General features: G+C 37.5%; 3 protein-coding genes across 7 annotated transcripts in view; 1 reads left to right on the top strand and 2 right to left on the bottom strand.

The window, feature by feature from the left end:
* LOC126751769 (aminopeptidase N) overlaps positions 1-3,874 on the bottom strand; it is a 161,200-nt gene extending 157,326 nt beyond the window's left edge. For 3 of the 4 annotated variants that reach the window (XM_050462286.1, XM_050462288.1, XM_050462289.1), the window contains exon 1: positions 3,747-3,874. The gene's annotated coding sequence lies outside the window, so the exon portion shown is untranslated. Of the gene's footprint in view, positions 1-3,680; positions 3,700-3,746 lie in introns of those variants that run through there. The other variant, XM_050462287.1, reaches the window with a different exon arrangement.
* Positions 3,875-18,642: 14,768 nt separating this feature from the next.
* On the top strand, positions 18,643-21,867 carry LOC126751775 (DNA-binding protein Ets97D). Of its 2 annotated transcripts, none has more exons than XM_050462304.1 (7): positions 18,643-18,811; positions 18,883-19,009; positions 19,111-19,180; positions 19,249-19,381; positions 19,454-19,653; positions 20,748-21,039; positions 21,109-21,867. In XM_050462304.1, the coding sequence occupies exons 1-7, from the start codon at positions 18,751-18,753 to the stop codon at positions 21,606-21,608; spliced, it is 1,383 nt and encodes a 460-aa protein (XP_050318261.1). In that variant the 5' UTR covers positions 18,643-18,750; the 3' UTR covers positions 21,609-21,867. The 2 variants fall into 2 exon arrangements, with proteins under 2 accessions (XP_050318261.1, XP_050318260.1); XM_050462303.1 differs by having other exon boundaries at positions 18,644-18,811; positions 20,748-21,048.
* A 2,615-nt stretch (positions 21,868-24,482) lies between these two features.
* LOC126751776 (uncharacterized) overlaps positions 24,483-26,997 on the bottom strand; it is a 110,057-nt gene continuing 107,542 nt past the window's right edge. The window contains exon 2 of the mRNA XM_050462305.1: positions 24,483-25,742. Within this exon, the coding sequence (XP_050318262.1) occupies positions 24,805-25,742 (938 nt within the window). The 3' untranslated portion in view covers positions 24,483-24,804. The remainder of the gene's footprint in view (positions 25,743-26,997) is intronic.

The following is a 26,997-nucleotide window of genomic DNA, read 5'->3' as shown; positions in this document are numbered from 1 at the left end:
CTATAAATATAACATGACTATGAAGTAAATGTACGTATGTACATATATATATATGTATATACATACATACAAAGGTATGAGTTTGTTTGCTGCAGCTTATGACTTTGTTGCTATTCGACGAAGCTTTGAGGCGAAGGACTTTTCGCGCACAAACACAACGTTGCATGTATTTATATGTGTCATATATGTGTCTGTATTCCCCAAACAATCGATAATTTGTACGAAAAGTTTAAAGCGGAAACGAGACTGGAGTCAAAAGTAGCGGCGCTAGTTCACATGAACCACACATACCAGCAGGTGCGTATGCACGTATGTGTATGTGTGACTAGTATATTTTTCTAGGTTGTGGTGGCTACTCACAGCAGTTTATATGTTAAATTTAGAAATATGTATAATAATAAAAGCGGCATGCACTTACCTTCAAGGTCAACGCTGTGTGGATGTGCTCAATTTTTGTGGGCCTAACATACATATGTACATATATGTGTATGTATGTATGTATGCTTTTGTGCAGCACTTGCGCTCTACAGTCGGCTGCTAAGCAATTGTTGTCTATCGCTGCAGCTGTGCTAATAGCAATTGTTCAATTTTAACTTTCAATTCAATTTTTCTTTGTTTTTTCATTTTTTTCTTCACACAAATGCACTTAGTAACACACAAACATACACTTTTATGTGTATAAATTGTTTGTGAAAAATATTGTACACATGTATTTCGAAATTGCAACACGTAACACATGAGTTATTGTGCACGAAATTAATAATATTTCATTTGTTTGATGGATATGCATTTACAAATTCATTTTTTTATTATTTTCGACGCACTTAAAAATTTTTCAAAATTTTTTTTATGGAATATGGCAGCGAATTTTGAAAATTTGCATCATAAAACTCTTCGCGTAGCTTTTGGGTGGCAATAAATTATAAGTACCGTATAAAAGTGTTGCGAAAGTAAACAACTTGATAAATCAAAAATTTAGAAAGACGCTTTAAAAACATTTTGTTTATGCTAAAAAATGCACTGCAAAATAAATGTTCATGAATAAAAAATTGTATTTAGCAGTCACTGTAAATTAGTTGCATATTTTGCTTTTGTTCTTTTAGTTAAGAATAAGCGATTATCTAGTATTCACTTTATAAAAAACGATATTGTGACAAAAAAGTACCCGGAAATAGTAAATAAATCTTTTGGGATGGCCTTCAGCTCCTTCAGCGAGTTTTTTTATCTCTTCGACTGAAAACGGCTTCCACAAGGCGACAATTTCCATTTGTGGAAGAAGAAAAAAAAATCGCACGAATTATTTGAACTTTTGGTTTTTCAAATCATAGAATTGAGGTGCATTAAGAAACTAAGTTCCTTGTTCATAATTGTACTAAAGTCTATATATGGTGTAATATGGTATATTCCCTCACGAGGGTTTGGGACCCACCAAGTAAAACAAAAACCCCAATGAAAAGGACAAAACAGCCTCTCGCGCTTTTTTAATCTTGACTATAACCGCGTAAGCAGTGTCTTCGCCAATGAAGAAGAAGAAGATGTGCATGGTATATCTGGATTTGATTTTTGTCGGTTCTATGATTTAAACACCTAAATGTTTAGATAGATAGACGCTGTTATATTATTTTTTGAAACATTTTAATGAGTGTAGTAGAGCTACAATGTTCCCTCTTCAGCAGTGAAGAAAAGTTTCATAAAACTTAAATTCAATACATTTGTCCATTTTTAAATGAATATTACCATATTTGTTTGAAAAATTATTAACAAAATTTTGGGAGACTTATTGCTCCAAAAATGTCAAGATATGGAATTAAAGCACAATCTAAGGAATGTTCTGACAGTTGTACTAATATTAGTAATATAAAGAACATAACAATTTTACAAAATTTTAGGCAAATATTAGATATATATATTTTCTAAGTAAAAGATTACCCATATCCAAAAATTTTGGGATTGATATGAAATCATTTTTTATATTTAAAACTAGAAAAAACGTTAACTTCGTTTGCACCAAATCTATAATAAATACCCTTTACTGGTGTATTTTTTATAGCAAAAAAAAGATGTTAAAATAACTTTATCTTGATTTTGATCTGTTAGCTTGCATGGCAGCTATAGCTTATAATAATCCGAGCTGAACAACGTTTTTGAAGTTAATTAGATAGATAATTTTAGATAATAAGCTATGCGAAATTTTTGAAGACATCACGTCAACCAAAAAAATTATCCATATAAGGACTAGAGTTTGATCGATCAGATTTCTTCGGAGATTGCACTGTTGTCAAATTTTGAAAAGATATGCCGTCAACAACGATTTTCCACACAAAGACATTATTTTCCGAGTTCACTTTCTATAGCAGTTACATACTACAGTTTTATATATGTATTTGCTATAGTGGTCTTATATCAGCAGCTTTGTGACAAGAAAAAGACTTGAACAAAATTTTAGACCAATGCCTCAAAAACTGTAGAAGAGATTTTCGCGAGATTTCGACAGCCGTGCGGACAGACAGATGAACCTTATTCTGAGTTCCAAATTTTTCAATTAGTTATTAATTTAGTTTTTCATTAACAATCTTAGTTCTAAAAAATTTTCGAGCGCACGTTTTATAGCATAAAATTGGTTATAAACTCCTGATACCATTTTTTGTAATAGATATAAAATCTATCTATAGGTAATTAAAGAAAATATTTTAAAATAATGATTATTTTTCCATAATTTTTTGTTTTAACTTTTTTACTACTTTTGCATTTTTTCCAACATTTTCAAGAGCAAAACAAATAAATATTTTAATATAATTATTATTTTTAACTATTTTATTAATAGTTTATTACTATATTCTTTACCTACTTTTAATTTTTTCTTCCATTTCTTTAAGATCACTATTTACTTTAATTTCGAACATCAATCAAAAGCCTAACTTTTAACTTCCATTCAAATATTTCATAAATAACGTTGCTGGCACTTCAATAGTTCCAATGTTATATATTATATTTAATTTTATATATATTGTGTGTGCATATGCACCATATTAATACATATGTACATATATAAATATATAATTTCATACTGCCTACAACCGCATACTGTTCAAGTATTTTCCAACGACTCTTAGCCGGTTTATAAAACACTAAAAGTTAAATATTAGACCCAATTCAAGTGGCGCACTTGTGCGGTCCACTCCAAACGCATTCACGTGCACCCACGTACGTCTGTTAGACTGCCACAATAAGCAACAACAATAACGGCAAAAATTGTTAAACCAAAACACAAATGCCAATAGACTTAGGCCTGTATTTGGAGGTATGCAGATAAGAACGGGCGCGAGCACAACACACAGTTCCAGCGCAATAAGCGTTCTGCTTTACATACGAACATTAACAACAACGCGCTGCATACTAACAATACCGCACTTACACTTGACTGCCTTTTGGGGCGCGCCCAACACCCAACGCACGCCAGTGTCACCACAAAAAAAATTAAAACTAGCAACAACAACACACACAGCAATAAAAACAATAATAACAAACGTCAAATGCATTGGCGCTGAAAATTTCGCTTTCTATGCATTCGATTCTTGTGCGTAAGCGACCTTTCTTGCTGGTTTCGCAATCAAATGGCAGAAGAAGAAGAGTAATATTTTTTCAATGTAAACACAGAAATTTGCCTTCAATTTCCTCACATTTTTTATGCTTTTAACAATTAGTACGAATATTTTTGAAAAACATTTTTGATGATTTCCACACACCTCACTATTTATAGGGGAAAATTTTGAACGCGCGTCAATTTATAATTTTTGTGTGCTACTACAAACACTAAATGGAGCGAAATACGTTAGCGCCGCCGCTGAAATACAACCGAAACGCTGTAGATACTTTTGCAGACTGAATGAAATTCAAATCGGAATTGTGCTCGACGCTGTCGCCGGCACACGTCGGCTGTGCTGCAGAATACCGAATACGAGCCCATTCGTGGCGACGCACTGCAGCCACAACCACCGGCGCTGCGCTGCTTAGCGCCCCACTGTTGGAGTTCTCTCCATGAGCGCCGCTGTTAACGTTGGCGCTTGGTCGAGTTGCCCGTAGACAGCGCGCGTTTAGCGAACAGCTGTTCACCGCCCGCTTTTGCAGTGGCACGATGACGTATGCGTGCGCACAGGCACACACACATATCTGTACAGCGGGTTGGGGTTATTTGAGCGCAGGCAGCGCGGCTTTCTGCTAACCACCCAACTATTGCTTGGTTGTTTGCTGGTGTTGAGGGCTTCCTCATTTAATGACATCATCACTGGTGTTGAACATATGAGCATGTTGATGACCGCTTAACAGAGCGCGAGTACCTATGCACACTTCCGAGTCTGTTAACCATTCAACAGAACGGGTGATGAGGCGCTCTGTTATGCAGTGATCTGTTATCTTATCACTGCATAACAGAGCGCCTTGTTAGATGCTTATGTTATTGTTTTTTTTTTAACATTTTAATCAACATTATCTCTCCAAATGAGCTGTTATAGACAGATAGCAAATACAATAATATTAATTTAAAGTTTTTGTATTTTCATACATATTATATAGGGTATCCTACTTTTTTAAAGAGAAAAAACAGAATCTTCAAATTTAATGGGGAATGTTTATTATCATTCGAAGAACATTCTTTAATATTTATTTTTTCAAGATTAAACACACCCATTTTGAGCCAGAAATTGGTCTCATCGCTGAACAAATTTTATTCGAAACGTCAGATCTTCTTGAAACTTTTCAAGAGCCCATAGAGCGAAGAGATGTCGCTTGGAAAGGTCGAGCGGCTCCAATTCTTGCCCAAGCTGTAGTTTCGTCGCATTCAGTTTAAGTTAATTCCAATTATATTTAAATAGCTCGATCGCCGCTTTGTTGTTCTTCAGACGGATACCGAATATGATTATACAGAGAAATAAGGAAAGTTTGAAATTCTTACAAAATCAGTTTGTTTCATAAAAAACTTCATTGTACTAAATATATACTTATATGTGTGTTTACTTTAAAATATAAAAGCATAAAGCTTTGCGAAATTACTTCGTCTTATCAAAAACTTTTCAGTATGATAATAATCCAGCAGCACTACAGGAAATGCTTAAATTTTACGGTCTCATCAGCATAATGTGCAGTCAAAGTGGCACCAGTTGATGCTAAGATTATCATTACAAAGTTGAGGCAACAATAAATCCCCCCTAAGTACGAACGAGACAAGCATTTTATCGTGTTTACCGAAATATTTTAATGTATCCGCAATAAATGGCACGCGTCTTAAGTTCCTTAGTTTCCCGCAATAATTCAATCGATATTAAGCACTAGTGTAACTAAGCGCCTTTGGCAAGCTCAAGCGCAATTCCAGTGGGAGCTTTTATGTGGAGTTACAGGCAGCTAAGTAGAGCAAACAAATAAAAAGTTGACAGGATACGTGAAATGACGCTTTATATGGCAATAACAAAGTACATAAACATACAGGAAAATAGTTGAAGTTCGTCTATAAGCGTATAAACCCACGTATATACCATATGTTTGTAAGTATAGCAAATATTTACATTGACTTCAGTTTTCATGGCGACAATGTCAGCGTCGCCAAAACCGCCGCCTCATTCGGCGCGACGAAACACACTCGAATTTTCCGCCCAACTCCACGAACCGACCAAATGCAGGAGTGAATGAATTTTGTGTTTTGACTGAGAACGCGACGCCGAAAATAGGTCAGCCAAAATTTATGATACGCTTGGCACATGGCACTTGGCTGATAAGCGGCCGTTGAACAGTTTTTCATTGAAACAAATATTTTCCTGGCGCTTTGTTGCTATTTCTATTTCCATATAGCTTTGCTGGATGTCATCGTTTTCCAGCGCTCGCATGTCTGCACCCATTCGAAATTCGCCACAAATTCGCATTAATCAACTCACCTTTCGTTTTATGAATTTCGGTGAATATTTCAAGTTCCTATTTGTATTAATTAACTCAACTTACTTTTGCTTAGTTCCACATCCTTTAGCAATGGTATTTATGTAGGTCGTTTCTGGGTCAAGCCATAAATTCAGCTCCTATTTGGTTGTGGTTGCTGTCACTTTTACCAGTTTTTGTTGGTGCTTTTGCTGGCATTTCGACTTTTCATTTGCATTTTGCACGCCACCCGCGCCCTTATGCGATTTAACTGTTTTTGTTGCCCCATTAGGCAATTTCGCTAATCCTTTTCTGTTCCACTTTAGTTGGCGTTACTCAGTTGTATCTTTATAAGTGTGTCTTCCGCTTAGACACTTGTTTAACCGTTGGTCAGCTGATTTCGCCCGGAGAGTGAATTCTGGTGGTTTTCATATTTTTCTTAGGGCGGTACGTACATAACGGTAAAAGGCTTCATGGCACAGTTAACTTACATAATTAATACTTAAGTGGCTAAATTTGAAATTATTTGTGATTGGGCATAACAGACAGGTATTAATGAAGGGTTCTTTGATGAATAATTTGATTTTACAATATTCACGGGTGATCCAAGTAGAGGTACTTTTTTCAGCCTTTTTTTGACACGTGAGTCGTGTCAAGCTGTCATGTTATTTTTGTTCAGTATTGTTTGGCATTTCATCGTGGGAAGACTTACGAGAACCGTGGAAAGTCGATTCGGCGCCATTTGTAGCAACTTGGACTGGCGTATGGAACTTAGATGGAACGACCTTAAGTTGAAAGCAAACAAAATACAGCTTGTGCAAAAACTGAAGCCGCTCGACCTTCCCAAGTGACATCGCTTCGCTCTACGGGCTCTTGAAAAGTTCCAAGAAGATGCGACGTTTTCGAGTTAAATTTTGTTCAGCGATGAGGCCTATTTCTGGCTCAATGGATATGTAAGAAAGCGAAATTACCACATTTGGGAGCAGCCTGAAGAGATTCAAGAGCTGCCATTTCATCCAGAAAAAATAATGGTTTGGACGATAGGTTCATCGGTCCATATTTCTTAAAAAATGATGCCGCTGAGAACGTAACAGTTAATGGCGACCGTTATCGCGCCATGACAACCAACTATTTTATACCCCGAAATTGAAGCTAGTAATCTCGGCATCAATCAATGGGTTTATTGAAAGAACGCTTCGGTGCGCAGATAGACATTTTTCTGTGGGAATATGAAAAGTTAAAGTCTGTGCTGACAATCCTGCTTTGATTCAGACCTTGAAGCAAAACATCTCGCGTGTCACTCACCAATTACCTGTCGAAATACTCAATCGAGTCATCGAAAAATGGAATCAACGAAGACGTAGCATCTATCTTAAAAATACCATAAATGGTAAAGAAGGTTCTTTCGAATGATAATAAACATTCCGCATTAAATTTGAAGTGTCTGTGTTTTTTTTAAGTAGGGAACTCTTCTTTATTGTCCAGCAAATAAAAAAATTGAGATTGAAGTTTTAATTACGTTAACGGAAGTAGTTTTTTAAACTGATTTAAATATTTCTTGAAGAAATTTCTGAAGAGCTGCAAAGATCCAATGAATTTAAAGTAAAGGCATTTCTTCTTCTCAATACAGTCCAAATGAATACTGAATAACTGATGGCCGATAAATGACTTAACACTCAAATCTATCTTGGCCTCAGATCAACAGTTTTTAGTATAAATTTCGAAAATAATTTTAAAATATATTGTACATAACATAAATGTTCAAATCATAACAGAGTAGACCGATAGGGAGAGCAAACGACGCCATATATTTTCCGCTCTTGTGACATTTTTCTTCAGCAAGGTTTGCCATTTCATCATGGAAAGATATACGATGCAACAACAAGTCGAAATTATTAAAATTTACTACCGAAATTTGGAGTCAGTGTCCTCAACTCTACATCCAATTTACGGTCGTCATAATCGTTTTGTCAGATCAACAATTGAGCGTCTGGTGGAAAAATTTGAATCCGCAGGCACAGTATAAAATGTTCCCGTGCCAGTGCGACAAAGACGTGCCCGTAGTGTCGAGAATATTGCTGCCGCTAGCGCATCAATTGAGGAAGACCCAAATCAGTGTTTCACATGTCGTTCTCAAGCATTAAGCATCTTTGTGACGTCGTTGTGGCGAGTTTTGCGAAAAGATCTTGGCCTACATCCTTACAAGATCAAATTGACGCAAGAACTGAAGCTTGACCACCAGAATCGTAGTATGTCGGTCGATAGACCGTACTTCTTCCGTGATGATCAAGACCGACACGTTAACCATGGTAACCGAATATTTTTGCCCCGAATTGGATACTATGGACTTGGACAGAATGTGGTTCCAACAGCGCGGCGCCACACGCCGCACAGCGAATGTCACAAACGATGTATTCAAAAACAAATTTGGTGAACGTATTATCTCACGAAATGGCCCAGTCAATTGGCCGCATTGGATGTGCAATTTGACGCCGTTAGACTATTTCCAGTGGAGCTACGTCAAGTCTATCGTCTATGCCTACAAACCAGCGACGATTGATGAAATCCGTACGAATATCGAAAGAGAAATTGCAGCAGTGTCGGCCGATTTATGCTTGAAAACCGTCGAAAATTCGGTTCAGCGTCTGGACTTCTGCAAGCGTGTCCCTGGTGGCTATGCAAACAAAATCTAATTCCATACATAATGACATCGAATGTACTTTCACAGGAATAAAGAATTTCATTGATATCCCAACCGTTTTTGTTTTATTTAAAAAAAACGCTCTCATTGTAAACCGGTTATTTCTTATTCTAAAGTCCTTTGAAAAATCATATGCAATGAAATGAAGAAATAGAAATGATAGCATGAAACTTTTTGTGTGGGAGTTTTCTTGCACGATTTCTAAAAAACTAAAATTATGACACCGAAATATGAATCACTTATATTTGCATGACTAAGAATTTGTAAATTTGAGTACAGTGAAAGCCGCTTAAATCTGACATACATAAGCAAATGGCAATGTGACTTTGATAGTTAGGTTGTTCGACAGATCAATCACAGAATCATGAGATCTTTTTGAAATATTTAATATATTTATGGAAAATATAATGTATTTCTGAAAACTATTATCCTTGGGAAGTCATTATATTTTCAGTAAACATCAAAACCTCCATCATATACAAGTATATATATTTCTAAAACGTTTGGTTTTCAAGCCTTACTGTAACTTCCCAAATTATTCACCGAATATAGATTGGCATACAGTCATCGTGACATAAAAATAATGAAATAATACAGGCAATAAGCTAACATTCAAATGAGCTGTTTAATACAATTTTGTAACTGACAACACTACCGTATGACGAACAGCGCGCTTTGGAGAAAAATATCAGCGAAGAATAAATCAAAAAAATGTACAGGAAACAGTTGACAATGTTGAATAAATAATAATCGTGGTGAGATGACTAAACGCCGTAAAATCACCGTAAAAAATAAATGTTAGAAAATGTTCAAATTCAATTCCACGAAGCCATTAGCCATACTAAACTGTAAATATTTCTAATTTATCCACCGCAAGCACACATTGTGACGGCATATTTTGACAAAGAACCGCAATGATGATGCCATCATCGCAAAAACGCAACGTTCATTGCGTTGTCTTCGATCAATATTTGCATAAGACAAGAGTCACTCTCGGGTTTCGAGTGCAACTTCAATTGTAAACAAGTAAGGCAGGGTTGAGCTCGGGTGGACATGCGAGAAAATATGAATACTACTTATGGCAGATGGATTCTCCGAAGTCAGTACCCCCGGATTACTCCTTATAGAGTGCAAACATCAAGCATTTTAGTTACAAATTTATAATTAGTCTTTAGTGTATAATTGAAGTTTAATTATATAAGAAGTTAGTAGTGTAATCCAGAGTGCATTTGGATAGAGAAGTCAATAAAAGCTTGGAAACAATTTACAACATGCAGCCAGGAACTTCTCCACCTGATTGCTCTAACGGAGTGTAGGTCTTCCAGTCCTCTGTTTCCACCCGCGAGTACTCTCAGAGCTGGATTGTTTTCATCAATTGGAATGACATGGTCGAGCCAGCGTAGGCGCTGTCTCTTAATTATCTGAACTACCTCAAAGCCATCGTATACCTCATACAGCTCGTCGTCCCATGGACTGCGGTATTCGTGATTGACAATGCATAAAGGGCCTTAAACCATATCCATTTGCTTCGCTTTTTTGTTCAGCCTGAGAAAGCAGAACCAACAAGGCGGTTGTTATGGCCAATGATATCGATGTCATCGGCGTACGCCAGCAGTTACACAGTCTTACAGAAGATTGCACATTCTTTTTTCAGCTCTGCGGCTCGAATTATTTTCTCCAGCAGTCGATTGAAGAAATCGCACGATAGGCAGACGCCTTGTTTGGTATCGAACAGCTGGGAGAGGTCCCTCCCGATCCTGATGGAGCTTTTGGATTTGAGAGAATACAAAATTAAGCCATAGTCATAGAAGGTAGAATTAGTCTCTTCAAATGACACGATCGAATAAAAGGAAACAGTTTACTGAATTTAAAGATTTCATTAGTCATCGGTCTTCGAACTCACTTATACCTAGAGAGAGAGAGGTCTGCTTCGTACTGAAAATTGCAGCAAAAATGTTTGATCCAAACCATAAGAGATGTTCTGAGCCTCAACTAACTCTCTATTGCAAATTCGTCGATTTTCTAGCAAACATTTCTTACCTTTAATGATATTTGTCGGTTTCTAGATCCTTGCTGAAAGCTTTATACTAATCAAATATTACTCTTCTTCATGAAATAGACTACCAAACTCTTTATAGTAACTCCAAGGCTTCACTGACGGCATTTTCGTGGAAATTTTGAAAGTTGCAGCTAAATCACTTGACCGAATTTAAGCGTCGTCCACAAATACTCCTAAAAATACAGTTTTATTCAAATACTGGTCACAGTCAGACAAAACTGACATAGAAATACGGTTTATCGAGCTAGTAGTCTAAGTGGGACAGTTTGGCAAAATTTTTAATAATATAAACACAAGCTTAAAAGTGTCATAATCTACAATTTTCCCAATATTAAACTAACTGTCGACCTTTGCTTTACTATATAATAATAATATGGATCCCTGTTCATCCATTTGTTTGCCAATTTCAAGAATTAAATAAGTCATTAGTGTGCTCAGCACAAAAGACAAATAAAGCTCAAGTAAAAAGTACGCAATCGTTGGTAAATGCAACTGTGCGAACTAAAATTGCAAAATACTACAACAAACACTTCAGACCACTGACAACAACTTTCCTATTTGAGTGCCTTGTTATCGTAATGAAAGACAAATACTATTCAGCGGCGTGCCCAGATAAAAATATGACTTACATTTAGTAATAGAGAAATGTCTCAGAAATGGGCAAGGTACAATTACAAGCTTTTCTTTTTAGACTCAAATGCAATTAGGTTTTAACAGTATTGTTTTTAATAATAGCAGTTACTAAAACGGTTGCATGAAGTTTAACTGTTGAAATGAATCAGAAAAGAAGAAATGGGTATTTGTTATTCTGCTTGATTGAAGTTTTCTATTGAAGCCTGTGTCTTGACTTGGAGAAGTAACAAAATACCACTCTGTGCAAAAAATAATAAGACTTTTTTGCTTTAAAATTCTTTCATTTAGTAAACGCTTGTCTTTCTGAAGTACATAAAGTGGATCCTTCCACTGAATTTTGTATTCAGAATCAAATTTTTGCTACCGAAACGTTCAGAATATTGAAAAAAGTCTTCGGTGATAATTGTTTGTCGCGAGCAAGTGTTTTTCATTGGTAAAAATTATTCAAAGAGAAGGCGTTGACGACGAACCGCGTCCAGGACGGCCATTAACATCAACTGATGATCAACACATCAATAAAACAAAAGGACATCATTGATATATCGGAAGGATCAGTGAAAACCATTTTGAAAGATCATTTAGACCTAAGAAAAGTGCTTGGTTCCAAAATCCCTTAATCTTTTCCAAAAACAGCTTCACGTTAACATCTGTGAAACAATGCTTTCTGGCTACTAGGATGTCATGAAACGTGTTATTACTGGCGATGAGTCTTGGATCTATGCTTACAACACGGAAAGAGACGTAGATCGGCCGAATATCGTGCCGAAGTTGAGCCGAAGCCGAAAAAACCATGTCAAAGCAGGTGAAAAATCAAGGTTATGTTGACAGTTTTCTTCCATTATCGAAGTGTGGTGTACTCCGAACTCTTTCCGACCGGCCAAACTGTCAACAAGGAATATTATTCGAGTGTTATGCGGCTGCTGGCGTACGCCGACGATATTGATATCATCGGCCTCAACACCCGCGCCGTTAGTTCTGCTTTCTCTAGGCTGGACAAGGAAGCACAGAAAATGGGTCTGGTAGTGAACGAGGGCAAAACGAAATATCTCCTGTCATCAAACAAACAGTCGTCGCACTCGCGACTTGGCTCTCACGTCACTGTTGACAGTCATAACTTTGAAGTTGTAGATAATTTCGTCTATTTAGGAACCAGCATTAACACCACTAATAATGTCAGCCTGGAAATCCAACGCAGGATTGCTCTTGCCAACAGGTGCTACTTCGGACTGAGTAGGCAGTCCTCTCTCGACGAACAAAAGCTAAACTCTATAAGTCGCTCATAATTCCCGTCCTGCTATATGGTACAGGGGCATGAACGATGACAACATCTGATGAGTCGACGTTTCGAGTTTTCGAGAGAAAAATCTGCGAAAGATTTATGGTCCTTTGCGCATTGCGAATATCGCATCCGATGGAACGATGAGCTGTACGAGATATATGACGACATTGACATAGTTCAGCGAATTAAAAGACAGCGGCTACGCTGGCTAGGTCATGTTGTCCGGATGGATGAAAACGCTCCAGCTCTTCCATTCGACGCAGTACCCGCCGGGGGAAGCAGAGGAAGAGGAAGACCTCCACTCCGTTGGAAGGACCAAGTGGAGAAGGACCTGGCTTCGCTTGGAATATCCAATTGGCGCCACGCAGCGAAAAGAAGAAAAGACTGGCGCGCTGTTGTTAAGTCGGCTATAATCGCGTAAGCGGTGTATACGCCAATTAAGAAGAAGAAGAAGAAGAAGTTATGCGGCATTTGTGCGAAACTATTCGTACAAAGAGGCCGGAATTATGGACGGAAAACTCACGGTTTTTGCGCAACGATAATTGACCGTCGCATACTGCATTGATTCTTTGTGAGTTTTTCGCCAAATTTTTTCAACCATATTCGCCTGATTTAGCTCCGTGTGACTTCTGGAATTCAAACGATCCCTCCAGGGAAACCGTTTCTAGTCAATTGCAAACATTAAAAGTGAATCGCTATTACCATGGTTTTCTAGGACGAAGGATTTTCCTCAATCATCTGCTAATTTTTTGAGCACTACTGTATTCAATTATGTAATATGTATGTATGTGTCCTCTTATTCGCACTTGTTGCATGCAAAAGTGCGACAACAGCGTTGATGCCTGTGACATTTGTTCGGTAAAAGCGAAGTGTTGTGCGAAGAGAAATGTTGACATAAAAGGCTGCCGACCGGCAAATTAAATGCCAACTTGTGAATATGACTGCATTTATGGTTACATACATATATAAAACATTTCAAAAAAGTAGCAAAAAAACAGTTGGAGATATGTTCATACATATATTACCCATAAACAATTGACGGCCTTTATTAGTTGAAGAAAAATTGAGGCCTCTTGCAGAAGGCACTACTGACACACTGACCATTTTGAGCAAGCAATCCCCCATTGGCTCATGTGCATGCAAAGTTACATTTGTAGACAGAATGCAATACTAAATGTTTATAATTAAATTGAGTGGGTGTAAACCATGTAGCGGTTATCAGTAAATTACGAATAAAAAACAATTTTTCTCGATCTCATAAAGTATACTTATGGCTCATTAAATATTAATAGTCCATAGGCTACTGATAGCCATAGACACTGAATTAAATGCTTTTATAAGTGAAATATGCAAATTTAATAGCTGTGGTGGCTACAAAGCATACTTATATGATGTTTTTTGTTTAAAGTTGAAGCTTGAAGGCGAGACTTCTGTAACGAAATGTCAAACTGACTGTCAATTTTGAAATGTCGCACTTTACCCAGACGATGCTTTATGAATTCAATATTTGTTGTGTCATTTTATTGTTTAAAAATAGAAGAAGATATATCCTGAGAGAATATTCTCTGGTAAAATAGAGCGTATATAAAGGGTGATCCATTTCGAGGTTCCCTACTTTTTTAAAGAAGAAACACAGTAACTTCTTATATAGTGGATAATGTTTATTATCACTCGAATGGTATGCTCAGTAGGTCGATTACGTTGCCCATAAGTTGAGCGAAGCGCGCGAAACTCATTCTTTACAGAACGTGAATTTTCGTAATAAAGTTGAACGATTTGTAAACATTGTTCGGGCGTAAGCCTTTCCACGATGAAATGCGAAACAATACTAAACAAAAACAAGTACGAAAGGGCTACCGGTGGCGCGACCGAACATTTTATACTCTTGCAACTTGCTGGAATCAAAGCCAGGGAAATACCTTACGGTGTAAAATGTCAACCAGAGGATCGGAATCTAAGCAATTTTATATAAACATACACCATTTATAACTTATACACTGACCTACGTACAATATTCGGCATAAATTTGTTAGAAAAATCAAAATCATTATATTTAGTCATAATACAAAATCAGCCGGATATTCAAAAATCCTGGTAATGGTTATATGGGGGCTAGGTGAAGTTTTCGCCCAATTGTATTTATTTTAAGCACAATGATATACTGTTATGTGTCAAATACGTTCTGAAATATTCATTGATATAACTCAAATATTGGCCGAAATATCCAGCATAAAGTCACCAGGAAGTTCGAAAATCTTTATATTAAGGTATGGGGGTTCAGGGAAGTATTAACCCGATTCCACACATTTTGGATACACAAAATTACTATTGCAAGAAGAGGATTATGTCTGAATTTCTATTGTATATCTCATGCATTGACCGAATTTTTCGAACAAAAGTCAACAATAAGTACTGGAGTCCACATTTTCGGTACCTAGGGTCTTGAAAATTTTGTTTGGATTTCAACAATTTTTTGTCATAAAGTGGCATATACTAAAGTCATTATTCGTGCAACGTTTTATCCCGTTATATTAATTGCTTCTTGATTTGTGTACCGGAAACTGAACGAATCAAGCGGAATTTAAAATTGTGCTATATGAGAAGTAGGCGTGGTTATTGTCCGATTGCGCTCATTTACTCAGTGTGTGATAGAAATATGAAAAGAATGCCACGTTCCAAATTTTATCGAAATCGGTCAGTTGGATCTCGAGATATGGGATTTCACCAAAAAGTGGGCGGAGCCACGCTCATCGTCCTATTTTTACCACGGTCCCTATAAAGCCTTGTCATACCATTTTGGCGGCAAATTTTTAGGTTTTTGGCGCATTTAGTTATCGATTTATCGCGCTTTTAGTAGTTATGAACAGTACCGTTATATGGGGAGTGAGTGGGGTTTTCATCCGATTTCATCCATTTTCACACTATAGGAGTTCTTGTAGTATTCGTGCCTGGGCGAATTTGGTTGTTGTAGCTTTAGACAGTTATATATGCTTTTAACAGTTTTATATCTTATTTGGTGTTTAGTTATGGCACTTTATAGGTTTTCGGTTAATGGCGATTTGTGGGCGTGGCAGTGGTCCGATTAAATATATAAATTTATATCTATCTCTCTTAGTTTTAGGTGTTACGTACAACCGTTAGGGGAACAAATCTGAAATACTCTGTAGCAACTGGTTGCAAGAGTATAGTAACATGACAGCTTGACACGACTCACACGTGATCTGTCAAAAAGTCTATTGAAAAAATACGTTTACTTGGATCACCCTTTACATTCGAAATTTTGCATGCATCCATCAAAATGCCACCTCACCCGATCGCCTCACGCTTCCCTGAAGCAATTTGTTTATAAATATTAATTTATTATTGTTTCTATTAATCGCCACGACCCACCCACCAATGGCACCGCCAGCCTGTGGCGATTCGCATGCAAAGTGAGTCAACATCGGGTGTCACATTTATACGCTAGGCGCCCCAAACTGGCAAAGTCACATACAAATGAAGTGTTTTCGTTTGGCAACACTTGCCATATATTTGAGCTTTTTATTTTTCTTTCACTCTTTTCAGTTTCGCTAGCTTAAAGGAAATTATTTAATTATTGCAATTGTGTCTCAAAGCAATATATTAGAAATAATTGGCAAACAATTGCATTGAACTTTTTCTAAGAAAAAATAATTACAGCGAATTAGCACATTTTTAGCTAAATATTGTGAATGATGTAACATTGTTTTTTGACGAATTTCTTTTCTGAAGTTTTTTTTATTTATAATTTAAAATGATTTTCGGTCACCCAGAAAGAAAAGTCGAGACCCTATAATATACTACATTTACTCTTAGATATGTAAGTATGTACATACGTCAATATAGTATATGTATAAATGAGCAGCATGGTGAGCTGAGTCGATTTTGACCTGTCCGTTCGTCTGCTTACATATACGCGAACTGGTCCTTCAGTTCTTGAAGATTTTTTCTGTGATCTGCGTTCCGATAAGTCCTGCTAAAAATCAACCATATGGACTGGGGTCCGCATAGCTATTCGGTATTAAGAGGTTACATGGATTTCCTCGGGTAAAAAACAGACTTTTTCAAAATTTTTTTCTCATATAGAAAATGAAATATTTTATTAAAATTTTTTATTGTTAACAAAGAAATTCTAAAATTTTTAGAAAAAAATATTTTAAGCTCGGCCATTGCGACGCGATTTCCGGTGACCCCTCAAAACAAAGATGCGCCTGTGTTAGCTGGATAATTCCTTACAGGATCATCTAAAGTGAAAAAATACGTGTTTTAGTTAAAACCTTAATTTAACTTAGAACATGAACGAAGGAAAAATAACTGACAATTGCATTTTTGGCAGACACTTTTACAAAAAAATTAAAATTTCGCGATTTTTTTTTTTTCAAATAGTTGTAATCAAAAAAAGTCCTTCGTCCAAGTCTATAAGAATTGTTTCTCAAAGACCTGTGTAAAATTTCATGAAGATCGGTTTAATAGTTCTCGAGAAATCTTGCACACCGACTTCGAAGACACAGTTTCGAGAAAAACGCGTTTAAAGACGGCACACTTAGCCTAGCTAGCCTCTAGCGCACAAGTTCTTAAGGCTGTATCTCCGAAATCAAATTCAATTCAAATCTACAGAATACATTGCATGTGGAAGCTGTTAGTGGTCTAATTTGAACAAGTTTGTACTGGCGACAGCGGAACTGTGGGCCGGTGGAAGAGCACCTTCATATTAGCAAAATAAAGCCGTTAATCGTTGAATTTTCCCATAATTGTGCATAGTAGAGACCTGTTATCGCCATGCTCTTTTCTGGAAGTCGATGTAGACCACTCCTTCGGCCAAAACGAGATCGTCGAATTTTGTCACATTTCTTCTATCGTGTGAACGTTAGTTGTGGGATATCAACAAACGAGTACTTTTTGATTTCACTACATGATTTTCATTCTAAAAACCGAGCGACATTTGCCCTGTTTCCATTTTTTTTTAAATCTTCCACTTTACAACCGCGGTCAAAACAAACGTATGAGTCCAATCAGGTGGAAACTTTGATAGTATCCATCTAGACGAATGTACTATTTGAATGCAAGTATGATGATAGTAGTTAAACAATATGTACCGTCTAAGCGATTATTGGTCTTAACAGAACTGTGAATCAAGCCATATAGCCCTTAGAGCTATATAGTTTGGGTTTTGGTAGATAAATAGGACTGACAAATATCTTTTTTAATAGAAAATTTATTAATCGAAACATTTTATACAAATAATATACATATGTATACATATGTGGTCAAAGAAAAGAGTCTTTTCATATCAGGAGGTTTGCTTATATCCAGTTAATTATTTCAAAATATCAGGCTAACGACCCTCCAAATTCATCAATGTTAGAGTAACGTCGACCTAGGAGGATGTAGTTGCACCAGTCAGTCAGTAAGTGTCCTCTTTCTTTATAGAAATATATTATAAAGAAAGAGGAGGAGTATTTGAATCACTTAGAATTACAATTGTCGATAAATATAAAATATTTAATTTAAGGACAATTTACATACATACATATATCATATTTGTAATATTTACAAGACAACTGGTACTAGATCATTTAGAATAAATCATTAAATTTAAAAATTTAAAAATCTTTGTCAACGAGGATAAATAATTTAATTTTGTAAGTTTCTTTGAAAAATTAAACAATTTCGTACAATAAATATCAGTTTTTAGTAATACACAACAAATAAATAGATAACTGGTCCGCCTTAATGCCATGAAAGCATTACATACATTTGCGAACGCATTACGTAGCAAAGGCATACTTCGTTATTCTAAGAATTTGCGAAAACTATTTCTTTTTATATAAAATCTAAACAGAAATAAAAATGCATTGTAGTAAATAAAATATGAAACAAATTAATAATTTTTGGCAGCAAAAATAATAAATTTCTATAATAATTATCTTAAAATAGTATTTTCAGAAGCTACTTAAAAATGCAACCCTCGGGTGCAGCGTTTACTCCGTTATTTGACATATGTACCGTTTTGACATTTCAGCACTATTAACAAAAAGTACATCAATTCTTTGCTATTCTTCGTGCTTTCTCAAATAAAAATGAAAATAAATAAATAAAAAGTGAAAATAGTAAAGTTTTAAAGACGGTGAAGTATTTACCAGCATTGAGGGGTGTAGAATGGAAACAGATGATTTGTCGCATTTGACTGAAGAGTACAGACTGGATAACACAGATTTGGGTGGGCTTATGCAAAACCAATAACGGGAATATTTACTATCAGCAAATAATAAAAATCCTTAAAATTAACAGATAGCATAATGACGAATGAAATTTTTCAACACAATTTGTATATGGACGATCAAGAAGTAGACGAAAATGAGCCCGATGATGTTATCATTCTACATATGGACATACGTGAGCCCTTGCGGACATTGCAGTGAGTAGGCGGCGGAATTGTTCACTTTCTGTCGCTGTGTAATTGTATAAATATAAAATAAATCGCAATTTTAATTGATTTTGTTGCTCTACTAATTGCAGAAAGCTGGCTGAAAAGAAGATTGGCATGAATTTGAAAGGTTACAAGTTCTTTCTGCAAGACACACAAGAGGTTAGAATTGCGCTTTCATTTCTAATTATGTTATAATTGTGAAATTGTCTTTCTATTATGATTGACAGCTGGAACCGCATAAAAATCTTGTTGACCAATGCGTGAAAGGTGAAGGATTGGTGCAAATAAATGTACAAATACAAACAGCAGAGCAACACATAAACATTGTTGATGTGCTGAAACCAACAGAGGCGGCGTTGGGTAAGAATAAGACTTGTAACTAAATTTATAAATGTTTTTCTTTTACTTATCACAAATATCTTTGAATTGCAGCTGCTTTAGCCGCTGAAGAAGCAAACAACAAAAACGCTGATAAGAATGAAGAAACCGAAGAAAAACCTTGCCTCAACTGGGTCTTAGACAATAAATTTAAGAAGGAGCAAGTGCGCCTTAAAATACCAGAAGACCCTAATGAGTGGACAACTATACAAGTGAAACACTGGTTTCAATGGGCTGTAAGGCAATTTGAGTTGGTAAGTGGAGAAAATCAAATACGTAAATGGAGTACCAATCAATAGTTAAAGCATTTAGAACTGATTTATTGGCTTGCAGTTCATTTAAAAATATTACATACAAAGCTTATTTGCACAAGTATGTTTCAATTTAAAAGACATTTTTCAACTTCTATTTACGATTATGAAAATGGATAACGTTTTCCCATAATGCACTACACAAAACATTCCCGGCAAGTGCTTAAAGATTTACGTGTGTGCCACGAAAACTGTTTGTAAATTTGTGTAGTGAAAATGCGTTCTTTTTTTTATGCCGATATGGTAAAAATATATGTATATAAAAATATCAGAAGCGCTGTTGCGCCACAATACTTGACGGAACATGAACTTCGATACTTTTAAAGTTATTCAATTAAAGTTATACAAGCGTATTTTTCTTATTGCGGTCAAACCTCCAAGTGTTTTTGCGGTATTATGGAGTTTTTCATATAAAGCATTAGCCGTTTGGAGTCTGAAGACGACCTGAGACTCAACATTAAGTCGTGTAGCCCCATGTGAGAAGCTCACACTTCTTAGAGATGTGTAAGCTCCTATGGATGTATTTATATATTTGTGATTTCGAAAATGGGCAACGTTTTCCCCATAATGCAATACATTGAATTTTTTTCGGCAAGTGCTTATACATTTACGTGGACGCCACGAAAACTTTTTGTAAGTTAGTGTAGTGAGAGTGTCGATCCCTTTAAAGTTATAAAACCGTCTTTTTCTTATTGCGGTTTAAACCTCCATGTGTTTTTCCGGCTTTATGAAGTTTTTCGTATAAAGCATCAGCAGTTTGGAGGCTGAAGACAACTTGAGACCCAACAGCCCTCATGGGAGAATATGTTCGCACTTCTAAGAAAGGTGTAAGCTCCAATGGATGCACATACATACCTTTGCTACATAAGAATTCGGAATCTTGCCCACATTTTTGCACATAATGAGCCTCATAAAAGCATTTTCATCAGAAAACATTTGAAAAAATACATTTACAACTACACTAAGGAAACGAAAGTATCCCTAAGCCTTCTTTAAGTTTATTGATTTTTATTAACCTTGTTTCATTAATATTTCAGACTGGCGTTAGCTTGAGTGATTGGGCCATGACAGGAAAAGAGCTATGTTCACTAACACATGAAGAATTTCGACGAAAGTTACCCAAAGATCCGGGTAATGTGTTCTGGACACATTTGCAATTGCTTAAAGAATGCAAATTTGTCTCCGTTGTACACAAGGTGCCTGAAGATCGTGGCACAACCGGTTCCACTGCTACGAAGCCAATTAGCACTGGTGTTGGTGCAGCAACGCCGCCAATAAAAGAATTAAAAATAATGCGCAAAACAAGCGTAAGCGCCACAAAAACCTACTGTAAGAAATGCAAGTAAAAGAAACCTTTATCAATATTTCCTATTAATAATTTGAACTATATGCTTACAGCACCGATAGTACCAATGGATGGTTCGCCAACACACACCATACTCAACAACAGCAACACTGGTGGTAATAGCAGCATCGGCAGTAATTACGGTGTCGGTTCCGGCAACAATGGACAAGTACAGCTGTGGCAATTTCTGCTCGAAATTTTAACCGATCGCGAGCATCGCAACATCATACAATGGGTTGGCAGCGATGGCGAATTCAAACTCATCGACCCGGAGTGCGTAGCGCGACTGTGGGGCATTAAGAAGAATAAACCGGCAATGAATTATGAAAAGTTATCGCGTGCCTTGCGCTATTACTACGATGGTGATATGATATCCAAAGTGTCGGGCAAACGTTTCGCTTATAAGTTTGATTGTGATTTGAAGCTGCTGATTGGCTATGATGCCGGTGAACTGGCGCAATTGGTCAGTGAGAAAACTTTTTTAGACGAGTCGGTGTTTTTGAAACATGAATCATTGCAAGATCACCTCAAACAATTGACGGACGATGGGTGACATGGACAAGATGGCGCATATGCCGAATTTAAAGTGAAAACAGAACCTGTTTGCACGTTGGAAATAGAGCCCTACCTCGAATATGAGGATGAAGATGAAGAGGATTATTAATTAATGAATTGCGTTTTGATTTCTCATTTACGTTTTTACTGCGACAAAATATATTTTTATTTACATTATTGGTATACCACAACATATGGCGTTAAAACAACAAATGAAAAATATAATTTCAGCACTTTATTTAACTTATAAAAACAAATGTTATTTTATTTGTGATATTTTTTACTATTTTTTTTTTTTTTATTAATTTTTATAATAATTATATTTTATTTACTTTTATCATAATTTTTCTTTTTATTGATTCTTATTATTAATATTTTTTTTATTCTTATTGTTAGTTATTGATTATTATTATTATTTACTTTTATTTTTTAACTGAGTCGATTTAGCTGTGTCCGTCTGTATATACATACATACATACATATGTTTTTGATAGATCGATATGAAATTTTTCACACTTTCTTTTCCCCTTGGACCACTATATCATATAGTTGACATACAAACTAATTGATCAAAACTTACTGATCCAAACGAAGTTAGATCTCCGAAAGTACAGCTCTTGGCCGGATAAAATCCGGGTCAATTCTGATAACGTAGAACCGCCTGTTGTGAGAATTGCTGTGTGAGCTATTAAGTTTAAGTATAAGTGTGCGCAAAATGCCAAAAGACTGCGCACTACTTACTTTCACCGATGAGGAGGTTCAGAGTGTCATCAATAAGGCAAAACCTTTCAAATCCATTAGTCCTGATGGAATAAACATGCTGATGTTAATGCACCTAGGCTCGACGGGAGAAAGCTTCCTAACCAAAGTCCTCAATCTGTCGCTGGCCACTCTTCAAATACCCGATATGTGAACAATAGGAAGAGTGGTCCCATTACTGAAACCTGGGAAACCCCAGGTCCTATCGTCCGATATCTCCTCTCCCCAGTTGTAAAGACACTTGAAGCCTTGCTACTCTCGACCTTCACGCACCACCTGAGTCTCTCAAACCATGACCTTAACCAAAAATCACCCTACGATAGGACGATCCACGTAGCATTGAACTTGTTAAAAGCCGATCGTCAGCCACACAACGTTACTTGAGGATATCGAAAAATCTACGCTACGAAGTGGACCATGAACTACCTGAGCGGTCGACGATTATCCGTACTGTTTCGGGGTAAAAACTCTAAATTGAAAAGAATTAAACAGTTGTGTCCGAAGGGTGCTGTCCTCTCCTCGTTGCTGTTTAACTTCTACATCTAGAAATTCCTTCAACCACCATCATCTCGTACGCTGATGATTGCACGATAATGACGACGCTCAAAGGAATCGATGGCATGTGCTCAAAAGTAAACGGCTATCTTCCCAACCTTTCTCGCTTCCTCGGTGCATGGAACTTAACACTCTCGCCTACTAAATCCACAGCAATCATATTCACTAACTGGGCGAAGGAGTACAGACTTGACCTTAATATTGCAGGCGATGGCGTTAAAATTCCGATTGTCAATAACCCTAAGATTTTAGGTGTGATATTCGACAGCCTATGCTCCTTCACTCCTCACACGATCGCGATTATTGCCAAACTACAGAGCCGCAACAAAATCCTCGAAGTAGCTAGCCGGCAGCACATGCGGAAAAGACAAAGAAACGTTGTTGGCAACATACAAGGCAATCGGCCGGCCGGTCCTTAACTACGCCGCACCAATATTGTCGCCTGAATGCAGTGTAACGCAGACAAGGAAAAGCTACCGACATGTCAGAACACTATACTCCGGTCTACAAAGGGATGCCTCTTGATGTCTCTCATCGAACATCTGCACAGCGAGACCCGCATACTACCAGTTAAGGAGCACAATATACTCCTCTTCAAGTGGTTTCGTAGAAATCATCCCTGCAGTCACCCGCTTGAAGCGGAACCGCCCCTAGGAGCATCAAGAGGTCCTTTCTCAACTACGTCGACGACATAAGACAATACGCCGACCAGACTAGGGACGCAACTAACCACCACCCATTGCAGACGACGAGCTCGAGTTGCTGCGAGAATCGAGGGTGACCCTTGCGCAGCTCCGTTTTGTATACTGTAGCAGGTTAAACTCCTACTTAAATAAACCCTGACATATTCAACATATGTCCAGCGTGCAATGAGTCTCCGCATGACATTAACCCACCTCTGTGTACGCCCTGCTAACCCTACACATCTGAGACCCCTCTCCCTATAGTCCGAACCCGTCGAAACAGCACGTTTCCTGGGCCTACCGTGAAGTCGTCGACAACTTATCTGAACCTTACCATCCTAGTGGGGATTAGGTACTCGTTACAACAACAAAAATCGATCAGAATCCAATCCAATCCAATATTTTAAATTAATTTGATCAAAAATGCTTATAAACAAATATGTTTTTTTTTTCAAATTAATTTATTTAAACATATTTGAATTCAGCTTAGCAAAACTTAAGTTTAAGTTGATTATGTTTTTGTTTTCGTTTTTTTTTTTTATATTTTTTTTTATTGACTAGTTCATTTATATATTTTCACATTTTCAACTTATACGTAAAATAAGGCAACTCAGTTTATATTATTATGTACATATAAATCTATCACTACTCGCAAATATTTACTAAAAACTAGGAATGTTTCGCTTGGCTTTCCAGCTCATGGAAGCAAAGTGTAGGCGTACACTAGGCGCTGCTTAGCGGCAACTGGGCGGCGTTTTTTTTTCTATTATTTGTTCGTTGGCGCTTTCTTTCAATTATAACTTTACCGTTATTACTTTTTATTATTTTATAACAAATTATACTATAAAACAGACAATAGTTCCATGCTTTTGCAATAACTTTGTGCGTTTACGCTTTTTTACATGATTGCGTGTTGGTATACATACTTGTGACGTCGACTGTACATTTAGTGATTTGTAAAAATTGTTTGTAAATATTTGTGATTAAAAAACAGTAAGTGTTTATTAAGCAAACACAACGTATTCTGTAGATTTTAAGCAGCTACTCGTTTTAACAAAATAAAATAATACTTTTTAATTAAAATTATATTACATAATATAAAATAAAGTATCTAAGCTAATCCATATAAAATAAGTAAAACAAAACTAACACAATTCTATTTGAGAAACGATACAAACAAAAAACACACAGCAGACATTATAACTCAGTCGTGATTTCGTCCTGCGGTCGAAAGCCCAATTTATAGAATTCGTCTTCCAGCCATAACGAACTCGCATTGAGATCCGATATCAGATTGCCACTTTTGAGCGTGTTGAAGCTGCTGCCGAAGGGATCGGAAGGGCGCGGCTCCTCAAATTCATGCAAGCTGATGAGCGAGCCGAACATGTGTAGCTTTTGCTGACCCGAGCCCGCCAACATGCTCTGCCGGTAGACGTTGTTCTTCTGTGGGAAGAACGTTGCATCGAAGTCATCGGTAATGCCCACGCTGCTGCTGCCGCGTCCGCCACCGGAGGGCTGAAAGAAATCGATTAAGTGACCCACTTGCGGCTTGTAACGCTCTAATGCTTGTTCGGACCACGTGTACAAACGATTCCAGTCGTGCGGTGCCGCCGGTATCAATTCGATTGGCCGATTCAACAGTATCAGTATTTTGGCAAGATCGCGTACTATCGGTCGATAGGAATTCGCTGCGCCCACCTCACCCGACAAATACAACTTGCGTATTTGGCGTCGCGTATCGTTGAGCATCGCTAGAAAATATTCTGCATTCGGACGCATTTCATTGAGTTGTCGCAGAAAATCGGAACGATCCATGGTATTCTCGTTGATCAGCTTCTGTTTGATGGATTTACGTCTACGTCGACGTCGCACCAACATCATGGCGACAGCTAGTAGCGTGAGACAAACCACAAAGCCGCCTATTAGTCCTGCAATAGCGGCCATGAGCGGACCCGAATAACCGGTGGAGACGCAGACGCGTCCCATAAATTCGGTATGCGCCGACCATTGATCGATGTAGCCGGAAGGACATTGCTCCACACACTGACGTGTGTCGGTCATCAGATAGGCGGGGCACTTAATGCAGCCCTCGCTGTTGCAGCGCAGACAATGTGAACTCGTGGTGGGCGGACAACCTGCAAGAAAATAGCAAGATTAAATTAGTTTTTTTGATTAAAATTATTTTGTAAATCTTGTTATATAAATAGAGGTATATTTAAATAGGGCTATGTTTACGATAAGACCACCCTCAGGTTTACATAACTGGAACCTACCCTCATTTATATTCAGCCAGCGACTACCAACATGCGCACATGTGGAAAACAACTATCCGGTTGCCAAACGGATGGGTGGATGGCTGGTTGAGTGGGCTTTGGGCGTATGCAGTGACGAACAGGCAAATGGATGGGGGTTGGGCGGAAACATGAACGGTGGAGTCAACGGATAAATGATAAATGAACGTTGAACGGATGGAACAAACGTAATAAGGACTATGATTTAAAGGCATGCACTTGGAATGTCCGGTTCCTAAATTGGGAAGGCATCTTTGGTACAACACTCGGAAAATTCAGCCTCCATGGGGAAACCTCTACAAATGGGTTGACTTTGCAGGCGCTCGAAATATGGTTGTTTGGAGTACTAGCAAAGCAAGCCCATCCACAAGCACAGGGAGGGTACGACGTCAAGAAGCTAAAATCACAACCGACAGGTAAACGGATTTTTACACCCCAAAGAAGTGATCTAGTGGCATATTGAACTTATGGAGGGAACACTTCTGCAGCCTGCTAAACGGTAGTGAAAGTGTAACATCTGGAGATGGCGAACCTGGTTCCCCAATCGTTGACGATAGGATAGACGTTCCATTGCCCGACTACAATTACCCGCATGAAGAACAACAAAGCGGCAGGATTCTAAGGATTACTGGCCGAGCTATTTAAATAACCCGAGGAAGAACAGACAAGCATCAGCTTCTTTGCAAGATATCTTCTTCTTCTTAATTGGCGTAGACACCGCTTACGCGATTATAGCCGAGTTAACAACAGCGCGCCAGTCGTTTCTTCTTTTCGCTACGTGGCGCCAATTGGATATTGCATGCGTAGCCAGGTCCTTCTCCACCTGGTCCTTCCAACGGAGTGGAGGTCTTTCTCTTCCTCTGCTTCCCCGGCGGGTACAGCGTCGAATACTTTCAGAGCTGGAGTGTTTTCGTCCATTCGGACAACATGACCTAGCCAGCGTAGCCGCTGTCTTTTAATTCGCTGAACTATGTCGATGTCGTCGTATATCTCGTACAGCTCATCGTTCCATCGAATGCGATATTCGCCGTGGCCAACGCGCAGAGGACCATAAATCTTTCGCAGAACTTTTCTCTCGAAAACTCACAACGTCGACTCA

This window comes from Bactrocera neohumeralis, chromosome 2 (genome assembly GCF_024586455.1).
Source record: "Bactrocera neohumeralis isolate Rockhampton chromosome 2, APGP_CSIRO_Bneo_wtdbg2-racon-allhic-juicebox.fasta_v2, whole genome shotgun sequence".
Classification (NCBI taxonomy): domain Eukaryota; kingdom Metazoa; phylum Arthropoda; class Insecta; order Diptera; family Tephritidae; genus Bactrocera; species Bactrocera neohumeralis.
The sequence above is the reverse complement of the archived record's forward strand: the minus strand, read 5'-3'. Positions and strand labels throughout refer to the sequence as shown.

Bases quoted from the DNA above. Each gene is read 5' to 3' on its own strand.
- LOC126751775 (XM_050462303.1), top strand. From the start codon at position 18,751: ATGGAAACAGATGATTTGTCGCATTTGACTGAAGAGTACAGACTGGAT. The intron at 19,181-19,248 runs GTTAGAATTGCG...TATGATTGACAG, and splicing joins TTCTGCAAGACACACAAGAG to CTGGAACCGCATAAAAATCT. The intron at 19,382-19,453 runs GTAAGAATAAGA...TTTGAATTGCAG, and splicing joins ACCAACAGAGGCGGCGTTGG to CTGCTTTAGCCGCTGAAGAA.